Here is a 19,341-nt window from a genome sequence, read left to right as displayed (position 1 = left end):
TACTATCCTTTAAGAGTTATAGAGTTAAATTTACACTATTTAACATTTTGTACTACTTAAGTAATGTACAGTGTCACTGACTAACTTCAGTCTTTATATATTTATAACCTGCCACTATAACAAAATGTTCTGACTGTGATATTCCAATTCTCATGCTATATGTTAAAACTGTATGATATATGCTTGTAATTATTTCTCCTACTGTTAACATTCATTTATTTTGTTCATTTCAATGATATTTGTTTGATACATGTTCAAATAAAAGCACAATTAGTAGCTTAAAGGTTAGTTGCAATAAGTTGTATATAAGTTTGGAAATTATTGTCCATGTCTTTGTTTAAAGGATTCTTAAAAATGTTCTTTGGCAGAAAATGACTGGATTCTTAAACTGTTTTTTAGCTAAATAATTAAGATAAAATGAGATAGAGAGATAATATATAACATTAATACACTGAAATTTGACTAAATTATATTGAACAGTGTGATAGAATTTTAATCACTTCAGTATTATCTAATATCACAATCTAATTTTCTTATGGGTTTTGATAGTCTCATCTAGGGCTGAACAATTAATTTATTTCAAACCAACATCGCAATGTAATAAAATACAATTATCAAATTGCAAAGGCTGCAATTAAAAAAAAAAAGTTTAATGTACACTGACCTGGAGTAAATATAGTAACTTGCACTCGTTCTTCCTTAAAACCAGCAAAAGTCATAATGCTGTTTTTTTCTGTCAAAAACTCTGTGAACTTAAGAGATTAAAACAGTAGAATTGTGTTTTTACTTTATTCTGTCTGATTTGTTACTCTTACTGACAACTTGAGGTCAGTAAAATTTCAGTGTTCCTTTTCTTTTTCAATTAGAAACTGCAGGAAAGACTTGTTTACATGTTAACAGCATCATTTGTCGTGTTGCTCATACTATAGTATGACTTAGCTTGTGTTTAGTGAACAATGCAAATATTAACGTCCCTCCAAAAAAATCACGTGCTAAATTGCAATCACAATATTGATTGAAAAAAAAATCGCAATTAGATTATTTTCCAAAAACGTTCAGCCCTACGAAAGTGTATTGCATTCACTTGAAGAAAAAAAAAACAACTCATGTTTTTCAGAGTAATTTATTCTTCGGTTTGTTTTTTGTGGTAATTAATTTTGTTTTTCTGATTAATATTTTTTATTGGTTTGTTTTTTGTTATAATTAGTTCTGTTTTTATAAGTAATTTTTTTCCTCCTGTTTTTAGGAGTAATTTTTTTCCTGAAGTATCGAGCTACCTCGAAATCCCGCGAGAACCTCTAAACTGCTGTTTTTTGTGCTAATTTTTTTTTTTTTTTTTTTAATTAGCACGAAAAAAAGGAGGTTGGAGATTCTATTATAACAAAGAACAAACCAATAACAAAGAACAAACCAATAAAAAAAATATTAATCAGAAAATCAAAATTAATTACCACAAAAAAATTACTCATAAAAACAGAAAAAATTATAACAAAAAATAAACCAATAAAAAAATATTAATCAGAAAAACAAAATTAATTACCACAAAAAAATACTCATAAAAACATAAATAATTATAACAAAAAACAAACTAATAAAAAAAATTAATCAGAAAAACAAAATTTATTACCACAAAAACAAACCGAAAAATAAATTACTCTGAAAAACATGAGTTGTTTTTTTTTTCTTCAAGTGAATGCAATACGCTTCCGTACAGCCCCAGTTTCATATCAGAATAAGCCATTTGTTGAGCTCCCTGACTGCAGTTCTTGTGTCCGCCACCAGAGGCCACTATAGCCTTCTCCCGTCGATAAATCGTCAGTGTCAGGGTTGAGAGAGGAAAAGCCGTCAGAAACATGGCTGCTCCCGTGGATGACATGTTTTCCTTCTGCGTGGATCCCGGCAAAGCTACCACATGCGTGGAAGTGAGATTTATCGACAACATTAAGGTGAGAGAGCTCAGAGTTTGATGAGTTAAGTGGAGTTTTATGGATCTGGATTAAATCCTGTCTGCGGTAGAGAAGCGACTGAGACTGAATCACAGCCGGCTGAGCTCAGACTGATGGGCACAGACTGTGCTGAAGGGACCGGCCAAGTTTACAAGAGACAGGGATTAATTCTTTGTCTTTTTTAAAGAGCAACTTAAAATAACTGTAATTACTTAATTTTTTAGTTTCGTCGTTCTTTTTTCTTTTAAAAGGTAGTGCAGAAAGCTGAGAGACAACATCTCCTCACATGTGTGATACATGGAGCAAGTTACCCAGCATCATCTCTATGAGTTTTTTTTTTTTTTTTTTTTTTGCTTAAATGATCAATCAAGTATTTTCCTTTATTATATCATGGAAGATTAGTGTCTGTATAAAACAGCTGTTTCGATTACTCTACTATTATGGATCTGCTGTTCATGTTGGAGGGCTGAATCACAGTCTAAGGATAGTTTTAAAGGTGATTTATGTCAGCATACATCAGTAATAAACTGTCTATACGGGCTTTAACAGGAAGCATGTGATGGCACTTTTATAAAGAGACAAATTCAATATATTTAACCCTGTTAAGAAATAAAGATATGTATAAAATATTTTAGCAGTGATTGGTGAGCTATATTCATTTCACAGTTAACCTTAAAGTTCCAAATCCTTGATTATAATTATTGGTTTGTTGTTTTAATCTAAGGGTAAAGGTCTTTTTGCCAAAAGAAGCATCAAGAAGGGAGACAGCATCTTTGTGGAGCGACCTCTGATCTCTGCTCAGTTCCTGTGGAATTCCTTGTATAAATATAAAGGTAATTTGTCTACAAATATCTATTTATTGACTGTTTTTGGATCCTGTGAAACATACTTTAGTGACATAGCTGTAAATGATTTGAAACTAAATGTATCAACATAGCTGTTTCTTTAATTCCTTTAAAAAATAAATGTTGGATAGCTTTATGTTTGTTACTAATGACTAATGTTGCTAGCATGTGTAGCATATGTCTTAGATGTAAGATCATAGAGTTCCTTTTTTTCTGTGGATCTGCGTATTGCATCAGAACACAAGAAAAAAAAGTGATGTGACTTAAAACCAGTGATGAAAGTAAATAATGTGTTGTGATGGCTTTGAAGACCAACATCACACAAAAGCACCATTGGTTTGAAATGTTGTCGACAACTCAGCTCTCAGTATTTTAGAAGTTCATGTTTATCTGCTTCTTCCCTCTTCAGCCTGTGAGTACTGTTTACGAGCTCTAGAGACAGCAGAGGAGAATGCAAGGAGACTCAGCGGGATCCCTGGACTTACCCTCCCTCACCCAGAACTCTGCCGGGTTCGGCCTGAGCTTCACCAGGCTTGCCCTCAGTGCCAGGTCAGTCCAATTGGGATAAAGGTTCTGTCTTTGAGCTGCATATTTTGAAACTGAAGGAAAATCTGCTGGGAAACAGTGGCCTGATCAATATGAGCGGGAGGATTATTGATTTAAAACCAGGTGTGGCAGACAATTGATTAGCCAATCAATTTTTAAAGACTACAATTGGTATTATACATTATTAATCCAATCCAATGAATGTGAAAACTGAGACCAATGTTTGTCCTCTCCAGAGAGATTTTTAGAGGCCACACAAACACACATTGAAACTGTAGCAGTTTAAGTTAGATTGAACTGAATTGATTTCATTTTAAGGATTTTAAGCTGTTTTCTGATTCCAATAAATAAAGAGGGTGTGCCCCAAGTATAGCAGCTGTAGTTCCTGTTGCAGCTGTCATTGATTTGACTCTTGGCCTCAACCCTGATCTTCATTTCAGATTCCTGTTTTCCACTCCCCACATTTCCAGTCTTTCTTCAGCTGTCTCACCAAATCAAAGTCAAATGGCAGGGATAACTACTCTATCAAAACTCTTTCTAAAAACATTTTAAAGGTATTAAAATAAAAAGTTAAACCCCTAAAAAAATTTAACAGAAGTTCAAATCGAGTGTTTTTCTGATGTAAAACTTCTCTTGATTTAAACTAGCATTTTATAGAGCTTTGTTTAACGCACTCCAAACACTTGTTTGAAAAATCCTTAAATCTTACTTTCATCCTGAGTAAAAAATAATATAGTTACATAAATTAAAAAACATCTATTCGACTTTTTTTGTGATTCTGAAAAAGTTGTCAGAAGCACAAAAAGCTAATTTAAAAAGTGCCAAAGGGATTTCTTCCTAAGGACGAATTTTTTTCTCTTTGCTTTGTTCTTCTGTCTGTGAGTCATACAGATTGTGAAATGTGTTGATTAAAGCTTCCTTTTCTGGGATCTTTTTATTCAGCTGCTGAGATGAGCAAACACTCAGGCCCACCTTTAAATCAGATAATATCTCTGAAGGGATCATAGTCCTCTGTCATTTTGAGACTAATTTCCTGATAGGGTAACCTCACATGTTTGTTGCCTGGTGATGGAGGCCTGTGGTTTCCTGGAAACTGTGTTGCATGGTTGAAATAAAACTTTCTACAAAAGAACCAAACTTTTACAAAGTTCCTTTTACACTTTTGATATTCTATACCTACCAATTAGAGTAGTTTCCATGCATGTTTTCTGTGGCGTCTTTGTTGGTTGATTTTCATTATTCTGTCTCCTTTCTCAGGTGATGTACTGCAGCAGTGAGTGTCGACAAGCTGCAGCAGACCAGTACCATCGGGTTCTGTGTTTGGGTCCATCGCAGGAAGATCCAGACCACCCTATCAACAAATTAAAGGATGCATGGAGGTGAGGCTGAATATTAGAGACATTCACACACACACTCACACACATGTTCTGATTAAAGGATTTCATCAATGTTTATCATCTCTCAGGAGCATGCACTACCCTCCAGAGACCTCCAGCATCATGCTGATGGCCAGAATGGTGGCTGTGGTCAAACAGGTGAGTCTCTGATCACTTTAATCTCCTCATTTATCAGTACAAACTATTAGGAGTTGAGAATAAACATAACTGTAAAAGGACGTTAAATGCAGCATATAGTTTCAGTTTTATTTCCCACTAACGCCCTATTGGTGTCCATCTTTTATAGTGTTAAACCTAGCATGAAATTAACTTTGGTCAGGCTGTTATAGATGTGCTAAAGAGGAAAAAAATGAACGTGCTGGTGTGAGGACATTTTAATTCTGCTCATCTGGGTTAGGATTTTTTTGCAAATATCCAATTCAGACATGAAATGCATTACCAGCAATTTTGAGTTTGATCACAGAAGGATTCAATTGTGAGGTGTAGAAAATACGAATTGCTTATAACTAATTAATAAATTAATGTGGTGTTTTGGTAATATTTTCCAGGCCAAAGATAAAGCGCACTGGCAGAAGCTGTTCTCACATTTCTGCAGCAGGGCAGCGATTGAGGAAGAGGAGATCGCTCACAAGCTTCTAGGAGACAAGTTCAGAGTAAGTTTCTCTTTTTTTATGTGTGATAACGATATCAAACTGTTAGCATGCAAAGTGTAAAACATGGCGGTTCAAAGACAAAGTGTTGATCTTATGCTAATCACTGTTATAACTGCTGATTTTGCAAATAGAGACTTTCTTCGACTCCTGAGATGGAGAGTTAACCCCTGTGAGACAGCTTCATGCTTACCACGTGTGTTTTCTGAGACACTGCATGTACTTTTATCTTACACTTTCCACTCCTCTAACATGTGTCTATAGGGGCAGCTGGCCTTGTTACACAGCCTTTTTAAAGCAGCACTTTATGATGATCATCTCAGCCGGGTAAGGAAGAACATCTTGTGTATAACAAACTTTGTTACATAACGTTTTATGTAAAGTTTGAAGACAGAGCTGCAGTTAACCATAATTTTCATCATTAATTAAAGTTTATCTGTTTTTTTTTTATTCAGGAGCTTGGTATTTTAGTCACATTATGAAAAATTGAGGCTTTTCTCCAATTAACTCATTAAACAAAAAACTATAAGGATGGGCTAGTTAAAATTTTACGGATGGCACCTTACGAAGCTAACATATTATTAGACTGACAGCTGTTTCCTGGGGTGTCATGTGACTTCTCGCAATAAAATTTTGTAGGTTGTCATAAAGAAACATCACTCTCACTTCTAGTTCATTTTCATATTTCCCAGCCAGTGGATGACTCCTCACAGGAGCTCTTAGAGCTGAATTTCTGAGATAAGACGTGTAGCTCTACAAGGCCTCCACAGTGATGTGTTTAAGTCCTACCAGCTCTGACCTCCGATGTGAGAATAAAGCATTCATCAGAGAGAGATGAATCGTCCTGTACTGATAAATAAATAAAGATGTGATTGTGTTCCAGTGGTTTGTCCCTGAGGGTTTCCGCTCTCTGTTTGCTCTGGTGGGAACAAATGGACAAGGCATCGGAACAAGGTGAACACTCTCTGATCCTTTCGCTGCGTCTTTTCAAACGCTTCACACCGGATCTTAGTTATTCTGTCTCCTTCAGACTTTCTTTCTCTATCTTTATACCATGCCCTATTTTCCTCTCCTCTCTCTTCTCCCTCAGCTCCTTGAGTCAGTGGGTTCATGCCTGTGATGCACTTGAGCTTCCTGCCCAGCAGAGGGAGCAGCTGGACTCTTTTATTGACCAGATGTACAAGGACATTGAGAAAGGTCAGAGTTTCAGCCTTGTAGTGTTGTTTGGAGTGAAGTAAGTTTATCATAACTAAGCAGATTTATATCTTATTGTAGTAATGAGGATATCTGCTACAGTCTGACTACATCTGAAGCTACAAAGAACAACTATGGTGTATCTGTGCTCAGCTGCACAGTTTATAGTCATGCTTTGTGCAATTTAAAAGAAAGAGAAATCATACCAGATAGTTGCATATCAACATATTCAAATAATAAAAAAACACTTGGGGTGGAGAAAAACTGATGTATCGTGGTATCAGAATTTTTTTCCTTTCACAAATTTCAATTTTTGTTCAAAAATAAATAAAATAAATGAATCGAAAGTATAAAAGTTTAAAGAATATATATATATATATATATATATATATATATATATATATATATATATATATATATATAAATTTTTTCTAATTTCTAATTTTTTCTAATTTTTTCTAATAATTTTTTTATTTCATTTATACAAATACATATCTATATATGTATCTATATATGTATCTCTCTCTATATATATGTGTGTATATATATATATATATATATATATATATATATATATATATATATATATTTATGTATGTATCTCTCTCTCTCTCTTTATATATATATATATATATATATATTTTTTTTTTTTTCCCAAATTGGAGACCTTTTTTTAAGTCTTTGTTTATAAGCCTGATTGGATAAAAGCTGTGATCCCCTAAATAAATCTTAAACTCTGACTCATATGTTCATATGTGATGTGCCTTTTTTGTGAAAAAGCGGCTCCTGATATAGTCTGTAGTCATCATCATTATGTTCACTTTTTTTTTAAATAGTTGTTGAAAAAGCAACTAAAAATGGGAAAATATCCAAGAATTGCAATTTAAATTGAATTAGCACCTCAAAAATAGTTAAAGAATGAATCGGGAGAAAAACATATTGTCCTACCCTTTAAAAAACTTTCTTTTTGTTAGTGTTTAATCATTTCTAATTAACTTTGCAGATGACTTGGTGAGTTTCAGTTACTGTCAGGACAGGAATAGAAACAGGAAGGAAGGAAGGAATAGTGTAAATTAAACAGGATGTCAGAGTGTCAGTGTAATCAACCGTGTAAGCGTCTCTATTTCTCACATTAAAATGGACATTTGTGCTAATGGTGAAGAAAAACACCATGATATGTAACAACCAATTAGAATATGTAGAAGCTCATCATCTCCTCCTGTTTGCCAATTAACGCATCATGCATGCACTGCAGGTTTGACCATTTAAGGTAAAAACACATCACAAGCACATCTGCTCGGTGTGTGTCGCCACCAGCATCAAATACATCCTGTGGTGTATAATTCACATGTTACAATTCAATTGCAGTAGTTGACTGATAAATTGTGCAGCCCTCGTCTGCAGTGCGTCACAGCAGGTCTGAAGTGTTCATTATTCGTGTCTCCTCTTTGTAGCAACGGGAGACTTCCTGAACTGCGAAGGCTCTGGACTGTTTCTGCTTCAAAGCTCATGTAAGTGCTCATGATGTTTATGTCACAAGCGCTGTCACTGCAGTTCAGATACGTTGTTAATCTGGTTAAGAGGCTGTCTGATCACCCTCCCTTTTTGTCTTCTTGCCTCTTTGACCTCTAGGTAACCACAGCTGTGTACCAAATGCAGAGGCGTCCTTCCCTGACAACAACTTCCTGCTCCAGCTCAGCGCTCTCAGTGACATCAACCCCGGCGAGGTGAGCTGACTCGTCTGGGTTATGAGTGATAAATCCTGGCCAGGGGTAGACGGGACACAACATCCCTCTCTAGCTTTGTGTTCTCCCTTGTCGGGCAGTATTAGAAGGCTGAGACTTTGAGGTTTGGAGTGGGTTTGTCAAGCTGTCACAGAGATTGAGAAGCCTTGCATCTGCACGGCACAGTAATGTCACAGCTGCAGCGGCGTAACTTGCACAGCAAAGCTCTCCTTTGAATGCTGGCTTAGACAAGAGAGCTTTGTGTAAGATTGCACCAGAACAAATATGGAAGGACTCAGCTACGTCCTACATGTTGGAGAAACTGTAACTGTCCACACGTCAAGACTCGATATGCAGATGTTTTTGAAGTTGGAGCTCTTTAAACTGTTTGTTTGTTTTCTTTTACTTTCAGGAGATCTGCATCAGTTATTTGGACTGCTGTCAGCGGGACAGGAGCCGTCACAGTAGACATAAAATTCTGAGGTAAAAAAAATTAAAGACATCTCAGATAGTTAATGAGAAAAGAGCAGCCCCTTTTTAAGTCTATGATTACAAGTTTCAGACAAGAACAGCGGGAGTTGGCTGACACTTTTCCAGTTGAGTGCTGCAGTTTTTTGGGGTCATAGGAGCAGCAGCATCATCAAGTTGTAAGCTCACAGTTTCACATAATTGGCCTCTAATTTTTCTTGGTAATTAATGGGAAACCGAATCATCCACTAGGCTTCCCTCTCTCCAAAACAAACAAACCAAGTGATTGAAACCAGTGAAAAGATTTAACAAAGCTCATTCAGACTCAGCTCTCAGACCGTCTTTGCTGCTGGAAACAGGACGTCAAGCTCCAGCATGATTTAGTCAGGATTCCCTCAGAGCTCATCGTGCACAAGGATTAAAAATCTGCAGTTTCCCTCCATCTTGCAAAAAATAAAACTTGGCCTTACAGTTAAATGCATAAAAACACTCACATGTACAAAGCACTTGTCAAACCTAAAGTCTGCTGGCCGAATGTGGCCTGCCTTGCCATCTTATATGGTCTGCGAGAGCTCAAAAGGTCTGATTGTCTTATAAAAGATAAGTCAGAAGGATGCATTGACCATAAACTATGTCCCATAATACCTACAGATTATGTTAGCCCTGAAGTGACGGTATCCTGTCACTAGATCACAGTGTTTTTACGACAGTGCCATTTACTGAACAAGTGGAATCGAGAAACAAAACAATGTCAAAATGTCCAGTAAGAGAAAAGTTGATGCAGAGTGAAGGCTGTTTCAAGAAAGATAGGAGGCAATTTTATCAAAAGTAGTGCTTCAAGGAGGAAAAAACAGTATGTCTTTTGTGTTACAAGGCCGCGACGGTCGTCAAAGAGTACAGTCTCTGTCAGCATTTTGACACCAAACATGGAGCTAAGTACGCCAAAGTGAGCCTTCAAGAAAAACAACAAATAGTGCAAGATTTAAAACGCAAACTGCAATCGCAGTAGGATGTGTTCAAGAACGACACAACCAAAAACAACGCAGCAGTGAAAGGTAGCTTTATTGTGGCTGAAGAAATAACCCGCATGGCAAAGTCTTTTTCAGTTGTTGCATTTATTTAACATTACATTAAGCTACATTTTATACTGTCTTATGCCGCGGCCACACCAAACGCAAAGTCGTGAATTTAATCGCGCGAAACGCCTGTCACGCACCACGTGAACGCCTGAATCTTGACGCTTGACTATTTTGACAAGCTGAACACGTGTTAGTGCGTTCCTGCGCATGCGGAGTAGAGAGCCCGTTCATTTAAAGACTGAAAGCCCAAAAGAGCATCTGAAAACAATGAGCTGTGGTTTCAAAAGCACGACATGAGAGTGTGTGAAAGCTTTAGAGATCACAATCAAGGCCTGCTGCCTCTCCCTGGTAATCCACCGGCCCTGCCTGGCTGTTCCCTGCGATCTCATCCTCGACCCCCCGAACCCCCGACCCATACTCCCAGAGGTCTCCCTGGGGTCGAGGCAAGAGAGGACCACAGAGAACTTCCATCTTTTCCCTGGCTCTGCCCCTGTCCCGCTCCTCCCTCCTCTCTATCAGGCTCAAAACTCCACTGAGGAAAACACAGTCGGACTTAGTCCGTGCAGGCAAATCCAGCTGGGAACGAATGTTTACTGAACTTACATTCAAAACCTGTCTCCTCAGCGACTTTCACCCAAGCCTGCTCCTTTTTTGCCTGGTCTCTGTAGAGTACACACGTCGTATCGTATAACTCTGGATGATGACACACCGCACAGATTGTTTTCCCCTCCATCTTCCGGTGGAGTTGGAGCCGGAGCAGACGGCGGTTGCCCCCCGTCATCAAATCAGCTGCTGATTGGTGGCCACGGCAAGCCTTCATGCGAATTTGCGTCAAAAGTTCAATATTTTTTGACTCGAGCAAATTCACGTCTTCCACCCAAATGCGTGAATGCTCCAAACATGCGAAATGCACCAAACATGCGAACGCACCAAACATGCGAACGCACCAAACATGCGAACGCACCAAACATGCGAACGCACCAAATGCCCAAACGCCCCAAACGCCCCAAACGCGCCGTCTGGCGTCTAAACGTGTCTTTGCATTGACTTTGTATGTAATCTCGATTTCGCCGCAAGTTCGCGTTCGGTATGGCCGTACCATTACAGTTACATCTGGCCCTTTGAGGGCAACCATTATACTGATGTGGCCCTCAGTGAAAATGAGTTTGACATCCTTGGTATGTAGAGTAGACAATGTGGACAGTGTGGCGCTGCCATTTACAATTGTAGGGTTTTGAAGCCAAAATAACGCCGTCAAAGGCGCCGCCACTGTGCAGTCAGAGTCTGTGCAGTAGAGGCTATAAGGGTTATGAAGATAGTTTAATCTCTTCTTAGCTTTCCCTCCCAACATACTTTACAATCCCCCCAAAAAATACACAAGAACAGCAGCTGTCAATCATCGTAAAGCCAATCTCTAATTATGTGACGTAAAGCCTTGATTTTAACCCTGTTACAACTAATGAAAACAAAACTTTTCAGAGAAAAGAGGACTTGAATAAAAAAGTCAGCCAAATAATATCTTCAAATCACCAAAACAATCAGACGTGAGAAACATTTCTACGAGGTATATTAATATCTCAAAGTTTGACCACAGCCCATCTGGAATGACTGGGGAGATGGATTTCTTTTACCCATACTGCAGCCAGCCACCAGGGGGAGCAATTTTTGTAGCGACCTCACTTCGAGCAGAGCAAAGTGAAGTCCATTTTTTTTACAGTCTATGTGTGTGCCATGCTAGGACTTAAGCATCAAGAAAGCTTATGTTTTTCATCAGAGCATAAAAGAAGACGAAAAAGAGAAGACGATGAGTCTCAGGAGTCTACAATCAGAGTCTAATGCATGTTTTGGAGTTTAAATCAAATTTCTTTTCACTGACAAAAGCCAAAGTTGTGCATATAACTGCAAAATCTCACTCCACTCACAAAACCCAGGTTGTGTGCTGCTCTTTCAAACCCCACCTGGATCAATAAAAGCCTTCCATGTGATAATGGGGAGTCCTGAGGCAGAGATGTTAGGACTCTGATGGCTACTCTGGTGTTTATACTCCTCATTGATCACCACGGTGTAGACTCGACTTTGATACACACCCCACCGTTCCCGAATTCTGAGTCAGTGTTAAAATCTCTGAGATGTTTAAAGCTTTTACCACATCCTGTGATAATTGTCAGCCTTGTAAAGAAGTAGCTGCGCTCCAGGCGGGTGGTGTAAACCTTCAAAAGCCCTCATATCATACCAGCTGATGTGAAACTATTAAGCGCATCACAAGCATTAATTAGTGTTAAAAACTCATTTGCTGTGGAGCACAGTAGCTTGTGAGCAGCTTCTGAAAACAGCAGAGTTTAATATGCTTGTGATTAATTCAGCTCTTGTCAGACGAGCAACAAAGTGACTGGTGGAACATTTTCTTCCCAGGGAGAACTACCTGTTTGTCTGCTCGTGTCCAAAGTGCGTGTCGCAGATGGATGAGCTGGATGTGACATCTGACGAGGAAGAGGAGGAGGAAGAAGGCGAGGCAGAAGGTGAAACAGAGGGGGATGAGATGGAGGATGAGATGACAGATGTCTGATGAAAGACTTGCTCCTTCTCAGCCGTTTTCATTCCTGCCACCACGCTAAGCGACCATCGAAGCCCGGGAGAATAAAGAGCAGTCCAAACGTGTGAAGAAGCGTCTCATTATCTGTAAATTTCTCTCATTGGTTATTCACTTTCAGGGATGAGAAACATACAGGTTAGATGAGGTTTACTGATCATGTGTGAAGTGAGGCTGAATTCAGGTGATGATGATATTTGATTATATTTGATCTACTTCAGCACGCTGGGGGTTTAAAACAAAACAAAGGCTTTGACTTTGAACTTCTGAGGTTTTGATCACATCTACATTAGCTGAACAATAAAGCTCTGACATGCCTTTTTATCCCTGGAAAATATGTATGAAAGCACCAACGTTTCCACCCAGGTCATTAAATATGAATAAAAGTCTTAAATCTGCAGTAAATGAAAGCTTTAAGTCAGGAACACTGACGTGATGAAACCTAATATTATTTTTTGCTTAGATTTAAGCTAGGTTTCTCCGTGTGGACAGAAAAGGGTGTGTTTTCTGATTTCTGTCCACTGTTTTTCTGTCAGCTTGTTAAACCAGCCAACAAATGTTTTATAAAAATACCCAGAGTTCAATGAGTCCTCCTGAATGAAATCACAAGATTTCACTTTTCTTACAAGTGGATTGTGAGCAGGTTGTAATTAGAGCTTTGAAATGCAGGAAGAAGAAACTTAAGCGAAAGACAAAAACAGGGAGTAGGTGATTTATTGAAAACTGTATCAGAATTCAACAGACTGTTCATCAGCTGATCAGAAGTTGATGACCTTAAAAAGTCAAAATCTTTGCAGAAATCTGTTCGGATCCAAGCTGTGGATTTCCTAAACAAATTTAAGTAATCATAAAAAACAGTGAAGAGACTCACAACTGAGTCCTTTTCTTGACACTTTGACTTCTATTCTGGGTCTGTCTTATTGTGCTGTTTTTTGTCTCTACTGTTTTTTTTGTTTGTTTGTTTTTTGTTTGCATTTTGAAGCTTACAACCCTCTCACAATTGGGGATTTAAAGGAGAGGAAACTTTCCAAAAAACTTTTCATGGACAGTTAAGCTTTGGAAATTGATATAAATATTCTGAATTGTTCTGTCAGGGGGCAGCGTCATGGGTGGGCCCACCGGTCCCAGGCCCACCCACTTTCTGGCAGGCCCACCTTAAACACACTTTAACACCTTAAACACCTTAAACTTTTCATTAAAAAAAAACATTTTTTATTAATTATTTTCTTTTTTAAAAAATGGGTTTCAAAGAGAAATATTATACAATTTTGCCACTTTATGCTTGGTTTGTTATTGTGAGATGCCCTGTCTTTATAAAATGAGCCAAGTTTGGCAATGTTTTAGCCTGTTGGTAAAAATCAACCTTCATGTTATATCTAGACATGCATCAATCTATCGGTTCCAATTTCCTTAATTTTGGGGGATCAGTGATCGGCCCATCCTTATAAAACTGATCTCATATACCTCTGGGAAGGTCTGACAGTCAGCCTTTGTTGCTTTTTGCTCTGAGACCTAAAACTCAGGACACTTTATTGGTTGTTTAAGATTTTAAATAAAACAAGATTGGAACATTGAAGGTATATGCTGTCAGTTATAAAGAATAAAAAACAAAAATCGGTATATGCAGGTCAGGCTTTTTAAAGATTGGTGATTGGCCAGAAAATTGTAATTGGCACACCCCTAGTTACATCGGTTGGTCTAGAGAATGATTTTGGGAAAGACTAGATTTTTGTATTTTATTTAACTGTGGTTAATGTTGCTGGTCTTACGGCTCATAATACATGGAAAGTTGAGGCGGTGCAGCCCATTAGTATGTTGGATCACAACTCTTTGACCAATGCCATTGAGAGCCATTGGCATCTGATGCACTAAGATTTTACTAAATATTAAAGGATCAAAAAGCAACCATATCTGCTTTAAAACATACATAGAAACACTACTATATCTATAAATTCGTAATTTAAGGCCCACACAAAAGGGAAATCCTGGCTCTGTCCCTGGTTCTGTCAAAACTTATTTGACTTTATGTCGTCTTCAGGCAGTACTTCTAATGATCTTGTGCTGTGGGCATCATGCACTGTGCATGAAGGGGGTGCAACCCCATTAGCCCAGCAGTCAGCAAAGTGCTGCTAAGTGGTCAAAGAATAGAATTGACATATAAATGAACTTGCATTTAAAATGTGTTCATTTCACCCTAGCTATATTTAAGTTCCTTGTTATAAATTCTTAGTTAATATCCATAAATTTTCCTGTAAAGTTTTAAAAATTCCTGGGATTTTGCAGCCCAGTTTATGATCCGCCAGTACAAAATGCAAATTCCTGTCCTGCCCCCTGGTCTTAAGACTTTGTTCAGGAGTGTATCTCAAAGAGATCTGCATACAGGATGAAACACACATTCAAATGATAGTTAATTCATCTGACCCTGGTGTACGCCATCACTGTTGGTTAAAAACACATTTCAGACCAAACCAAGCAGTCAGATAAAAAAAATCATACCATGGAGGACAGATAAAACACAAAACAATAATAAAATATTTTTCGTTGAGCTCTGCTTGAAACTGGGCTGATAAACTGGGGAAATGAATCAAAACAGTAAATTTAAGGCTCTGGAAACCAAAACAGTGAGCTAAACGTAGCTATAAAAAGCAGAGTGCTCTGTGACTTTCTCATCTTGTGAGTGAAAGTTTTAAAAGCAGCTTCAAACTGAGGCTGAAAGTGTGTACTTTAACCTTACTGTTAGTGTATCATTTGGTCTAATGACCCATTTGGTCTGCAACCTCCAATGTGCTGGAGTAGAAAGCAAAATGAAACTTTACTATGGCTCTGTGGCTGACCTCTATGTCCTCTGAATGCAATTCAGAAAAAAAAACAGGTATCAAAGTCATTCCTTGCATTCTTAAAGCAAAATGTTCAAGCAAAGATCGACTTGTTCTCAGGTGTTTCGCTCCTCTCTAGAAGCTTCTTAGCTGACTATGCATAAAGAGCTGAAGTGGCTTTTATTTATGCTCTGTTGTAATTAGAGTCTTGTCATACAGAAAGCATCCAGCCAGAAAATACAGTTTAGTTTTCATACCATGATCTATGGCGTTATGTTAAACCTTACTAATGTGCTGTGGAGACCTTGAGTGGAAAATTGCTCTGTCAGTTACTGTTTGCCCTTTGTTGAAGACTGTATTTCAAACAGCAGTTCCACATGAGTGAAACAGCCGCCGCTGCCCGTACATGAATCAATAAAAGAACAATGACTGTAATCACAAATCCCAATACTTTCAGTTACACCACAAAGATTGGAAATATTGAATGAGTAATCCCATTTTCTGAGTGGGCAGTGAGGAGATCACGGCTTCGTAAGTCACACAAGTTAAATCTGAGCTTCATAACAGCGGCAGAAAGGAGCACAGCAGCAGTTGTCGTTTTTATTACTGTGGCATAAAGCACTGAAATTGAATGTGTGTTGAGTCATTTATCTGCTTTACGCACCTCCTCCCGTTTGCAACAGAGGATTGTGTTGGTAAAATATTTGTTTAGTCGTTGCATATTAACCACAAACCCGCGCTCAAATTGTCTCCCTCAAGGGGATTTGAGTCTTAACTAATAACTGTTTTGCGATGCATCTCTCCAGACAGCTTTTTGCTTACGGCACTTGCACATCCAGGACTACACATCTCATTACACATCATTAATTTCTTAATGGATTGAATTAAGCATTTGGCTGCTGAGGGCTGGGAGTCAAATCACCTCAAAGCTGACGTTAGGAACTGTCTGATTGGAGAGAGCAGATACTAGATAAAAATGGGACAGGATGGATGACTGCGATGGCTGTTACACTGAAAGCAACAACAAGCTCCTGACTTGACGAACATAACCCGCATAAATACAGGAGAGAGCAAGTTATGATCCTTTCATTCATCCTAAAAAGATGCGAGAAATCGACATTCAGGGTGGGTTCGTAGTGGATGCCCCCTCCTAACTTTGATGCAATGCAAAGCTGTATCAGAAACAAGAAACAGACATAGATAAATATTCAGAGGCCTTCTTTGATCTGGGATGGAGATAATCAATTTTAGAACTGACTGCAGTGCAGGAGATACTTAGTTTGGGATTTTCTAGATACAGTGCTTAAAATCTTATCTGGTAGAGAAACGTCAGTTAACCACCAGGGGGTTATTCCAAGATGCTGGCTATCGCCGGTAAGCGTGGCTTGAATAAGCAGCCAGTTAAAGGGGACATATCATGCTGATCCGTGATTTGATACTTACATATAAAATAATAAAGTTCAAAACAAGACCTTTCACCCCCTGAATTTTCAAAAAATGAGATATTGTATTTTTTCTGATATCCTAGAATGAGATTTGATGCCTCTGAAAATAGGTCACTGACATTTGGCTTCGAGATTTTGACCTTAATGACGACACAAGGATCCTTTCTTTTTATTGGAGTAATCTGATAAAGCAGGTCCTCCTCTGTGAAGTCAGTTAGTCACACAACCGCCACCAAGGGATACACCCACCAAGAGCCGAGTATAAATACAGCTCCCTACTAGCTCTGGCTAACTTGATTGAGTGCGAACATCGTGACAAACTGACGGTAGAGGCGATCTTTAGACTACACTTTCAGCGTGATGGGTTAAACAGACAGAGAAAAGTGAAGGAGCAGGATGGAGCCCTGTTATAGAAATAGTTTATTGGTGAAGTCTATTTATTTTGTTGAAGGAATGTAGAAATAGCAGACACTGGAACTGAACAGAAAAAAGGAAAAGGACGTGCAGAAGAAAGCTAAACAGGATAGTAATAAAGCATGGGCTTAAACACGTGTTCAGCTGTTTGTCCGACTCACATGCAGCAGTAACTAAAGTGATGATCAATGGCTAAGATTTCTGCATTGAGCTTCTGGTTGTACTTCAGCACAAACTCCTATCTGAGCCTCACTTGCTAACTCACCCATCATGTACAACAGAGGAATATTAAAAAAGCACTCATTATATCCATGAAAGGATTCACACCTGGGACCCAGCATGACAGGAGCTTGAATCTCTGGACACATCGTACAGATGAAGCCCTGCAGGAGCTCAGCAGCATCAGAACGCAGCAGTTAGTCTCAAAGGTCAAGCTCAGCAGAGGCAAACGTACTGCATGTGCTTTCACATCTCATTGTGTGAACGTCTCAACTATGGAGAGGTCAAAGAGTCTGCCTTGAGAGTTTAGGCCACATATAAAGGGTTAATTTGAGCACAGGGCGGGAAGTGAAGCGAGAGCGTACGAGGGAAATGGAGAGGGGGAGGTGTTTTGAGGGCTATTATTACTGCAGAGAAAGAGCCTTTTATTCCAACAAACCAAGTTCAAAACACTTCATATACATTTCAAAGACCACAACCATCTGAAAGAGGCGGTTGCTGTTGTTGCCATATGTGGATAAAGGAGGAAGAGCCCTTGACTCAATTAAAATGGATAAAAGATGGCGAATTTATCTTTTTACTGTGGATATATAAGGAATTTGTCTTTCTACAGCTTACTGCTGGAAGTAAACTCCTCATTGCTCCATCAGAGATCTCTAAATCTCTCAGCTTGGCGTGCTCAGGCACCTTAGCTCTTCAATCTATACAGCTGAATAAATAATGATTTGTGTTTTCAGTCGGGGCCTGTAGGATGCTGAATCACTCAACTCAACATGAGGCAAGCAAAATGTGACTCCTCTCACTCAGACATGAAAATAAACATTTAGGAGCTCATTCAACCTTAGTTCCTGTTGTCCTTTGAGAAGTTATAACTTTGCCCTAAGATCACTGTGATTTGATTTTACTTAAAGGTCCCATATTATGCAAAAATCACTTTATTAAGTCTTCTAGTTAAATTTGTGGGTCTTTGGCTTTCATCCCAGCCCACAATTTGTGATATTTAATGACAAAACCTGCACATAGTAGTGCTTGTAAATGTAAAATCCTGACCTAAAACGAGCTGTTTGGAATTTGCGGGGTTTGCCGACGTCATCGAGTCCCTTTTTTGAATAATCAGGAGAAAGTCTGACCTGATTGGTCCACCGACACAAATACCCCCAAACCCCCTCCCCGTCCACTCCTCTTCCCGCATCTGGGGAGAAATCTCTCCAGCAGCGAGTGTGGCTGTTTTTGGCTGTAAACAGCCACATAGTTCCATGCACAAGCTTCTCATCTCGGAAGAAGACAAGACCAAGTGGCTAGAGTTCATTGATCTAGGAAATGTACACTCAGTAAAACTGTGCATGTGTGTGCTAGTCACTTCACGGCCGACTGCTTTTCCAACTTTGGACAGTCCAACAGAGGGCTAGAGAATAGACTGGTCCTGAATCCAGGCGCATTACCAACCATCAGCTAACAAACCTGGGACCCTGGAAATGTGAGTATTTTAAATGCTGTGTGCTGTGGAGCAGCACACATATGAAGGCCACGCCCACCAAGTCAGAGCGTTCTGAACAGAGGGGCTATGAGAGCCTGGAAACAATGCTGCTGTGCTTGATTAATTGGCTTTTTGGACCAAAACATGTTACTACCATTTCATGAAGACATCAATGATCCATATTAAACTGCAGAAAAGGAGCAGAATATGGGACCTTTAACATATCACTGACTTTACAATTACACAAGACCCTTTTTTAAACTGAATACATGAGTCAAGGATCAAACATTACTTTTTGCACAACAGCAAATCAGTGATGGTTAAAAAGCTAATAGAGTCAAAACTCTTTTGACTGTTAAGTCCCATAAAATGTTAAAAAAAAAAAAAATGGTAACAACTACAAATGCCTGGTATCGTAAACGTGTAGTATCTGGTATTGATTTCCTGCAAATGCTTTGTATCCACAGCAAACCTTTAGAAGTTGAGTTCATGTCTTGTCAGGTCAGGTTTTCGCTTTGACCAAATGTGAGA

At 38.6% G+C, this 19,341-nt stretch overlaps 1 protein-coding gene across 1 annotated transcript; it reads left to right on the top strand.

Annotated features, from left to right (window-relative positions):
• The first annotated feature begins 1,796 nt into the window (after positions 1–1,796).
• smyd5 (SMYD family member 5) lies at positions 1,797–18,155 on the top strand. The gene is made up of 13 exons (XM_074674703.1): positions 1,797–1,946; positions 2,671–2,779; positions 3,201–3,340; positions 4,595–4,716; positions 4,803–4,872; positions 5,283–5,387; positions 5,649–5,711; positions 6,268–6,338; positions 6,475–6,581; positions 8,033–8,089; positions 8,211–8,305; positions 8,715–8,785; positions 12,262–18,155. The coding sequence occupies exons 1-13, from the start codon at positions 1,854–1,856 to the stop codon at positions 12,413–12,415; spliced, it is 1,257 nt and encodes a 418-aa protein (XP_074530804.1). The 5' UTR covers positions 1,797–1,853; the 3' UTR covers positions 12,416–18,155.
• Positions 18,156–19,341: the final 1,186 nt, after the last annotated feature.

Source organism: Halichoeres trimaculatus, unplaced genomic scaffold, assembly GCF_033239565.1.
Source record: "Halichoeres trimaculatus isolate MK-OKI-2021-1 unplaced genomic scaffold, fHalTri1.1 fHalTri1_scaffold_7, whole genome shotgun sequence".
Lineage (NCBI taxonomy): Eukaryota > Metazoa > Chordata > Actinopteri > Labriformes > Labridae > Halichoeres > Halichoeres trimaculatus.
The sequence above is the reverse complement of the archived record's forward strand: the minus strand, read 5'-3'. Positions and strand labels throughout refer to the sequence as shown.

Coding starts and splice junctions, on each gene's coding strand:
- smyd5 (XM_074674703.1), top strand. CDS start 1,854: ATGGCTGCTCCCGTGGATGACATGTTTTCCTTCTGCGTGGATCCCGGC. Junction 6,339..6,474: donor GGACAAGGCATCGGAACAAG/GTGAACACTCTC, acceptor CTTCTCCCTCAG/CTCCTTGAGTCAGTGGGTTC. Junction 8,786..12,261: donor AGTAGACATAAAATTCTGAG/GTAAAAAAAATT, acceptor TTTTCTTCCCAG/GGAGAACTACCTGTTTGTCT.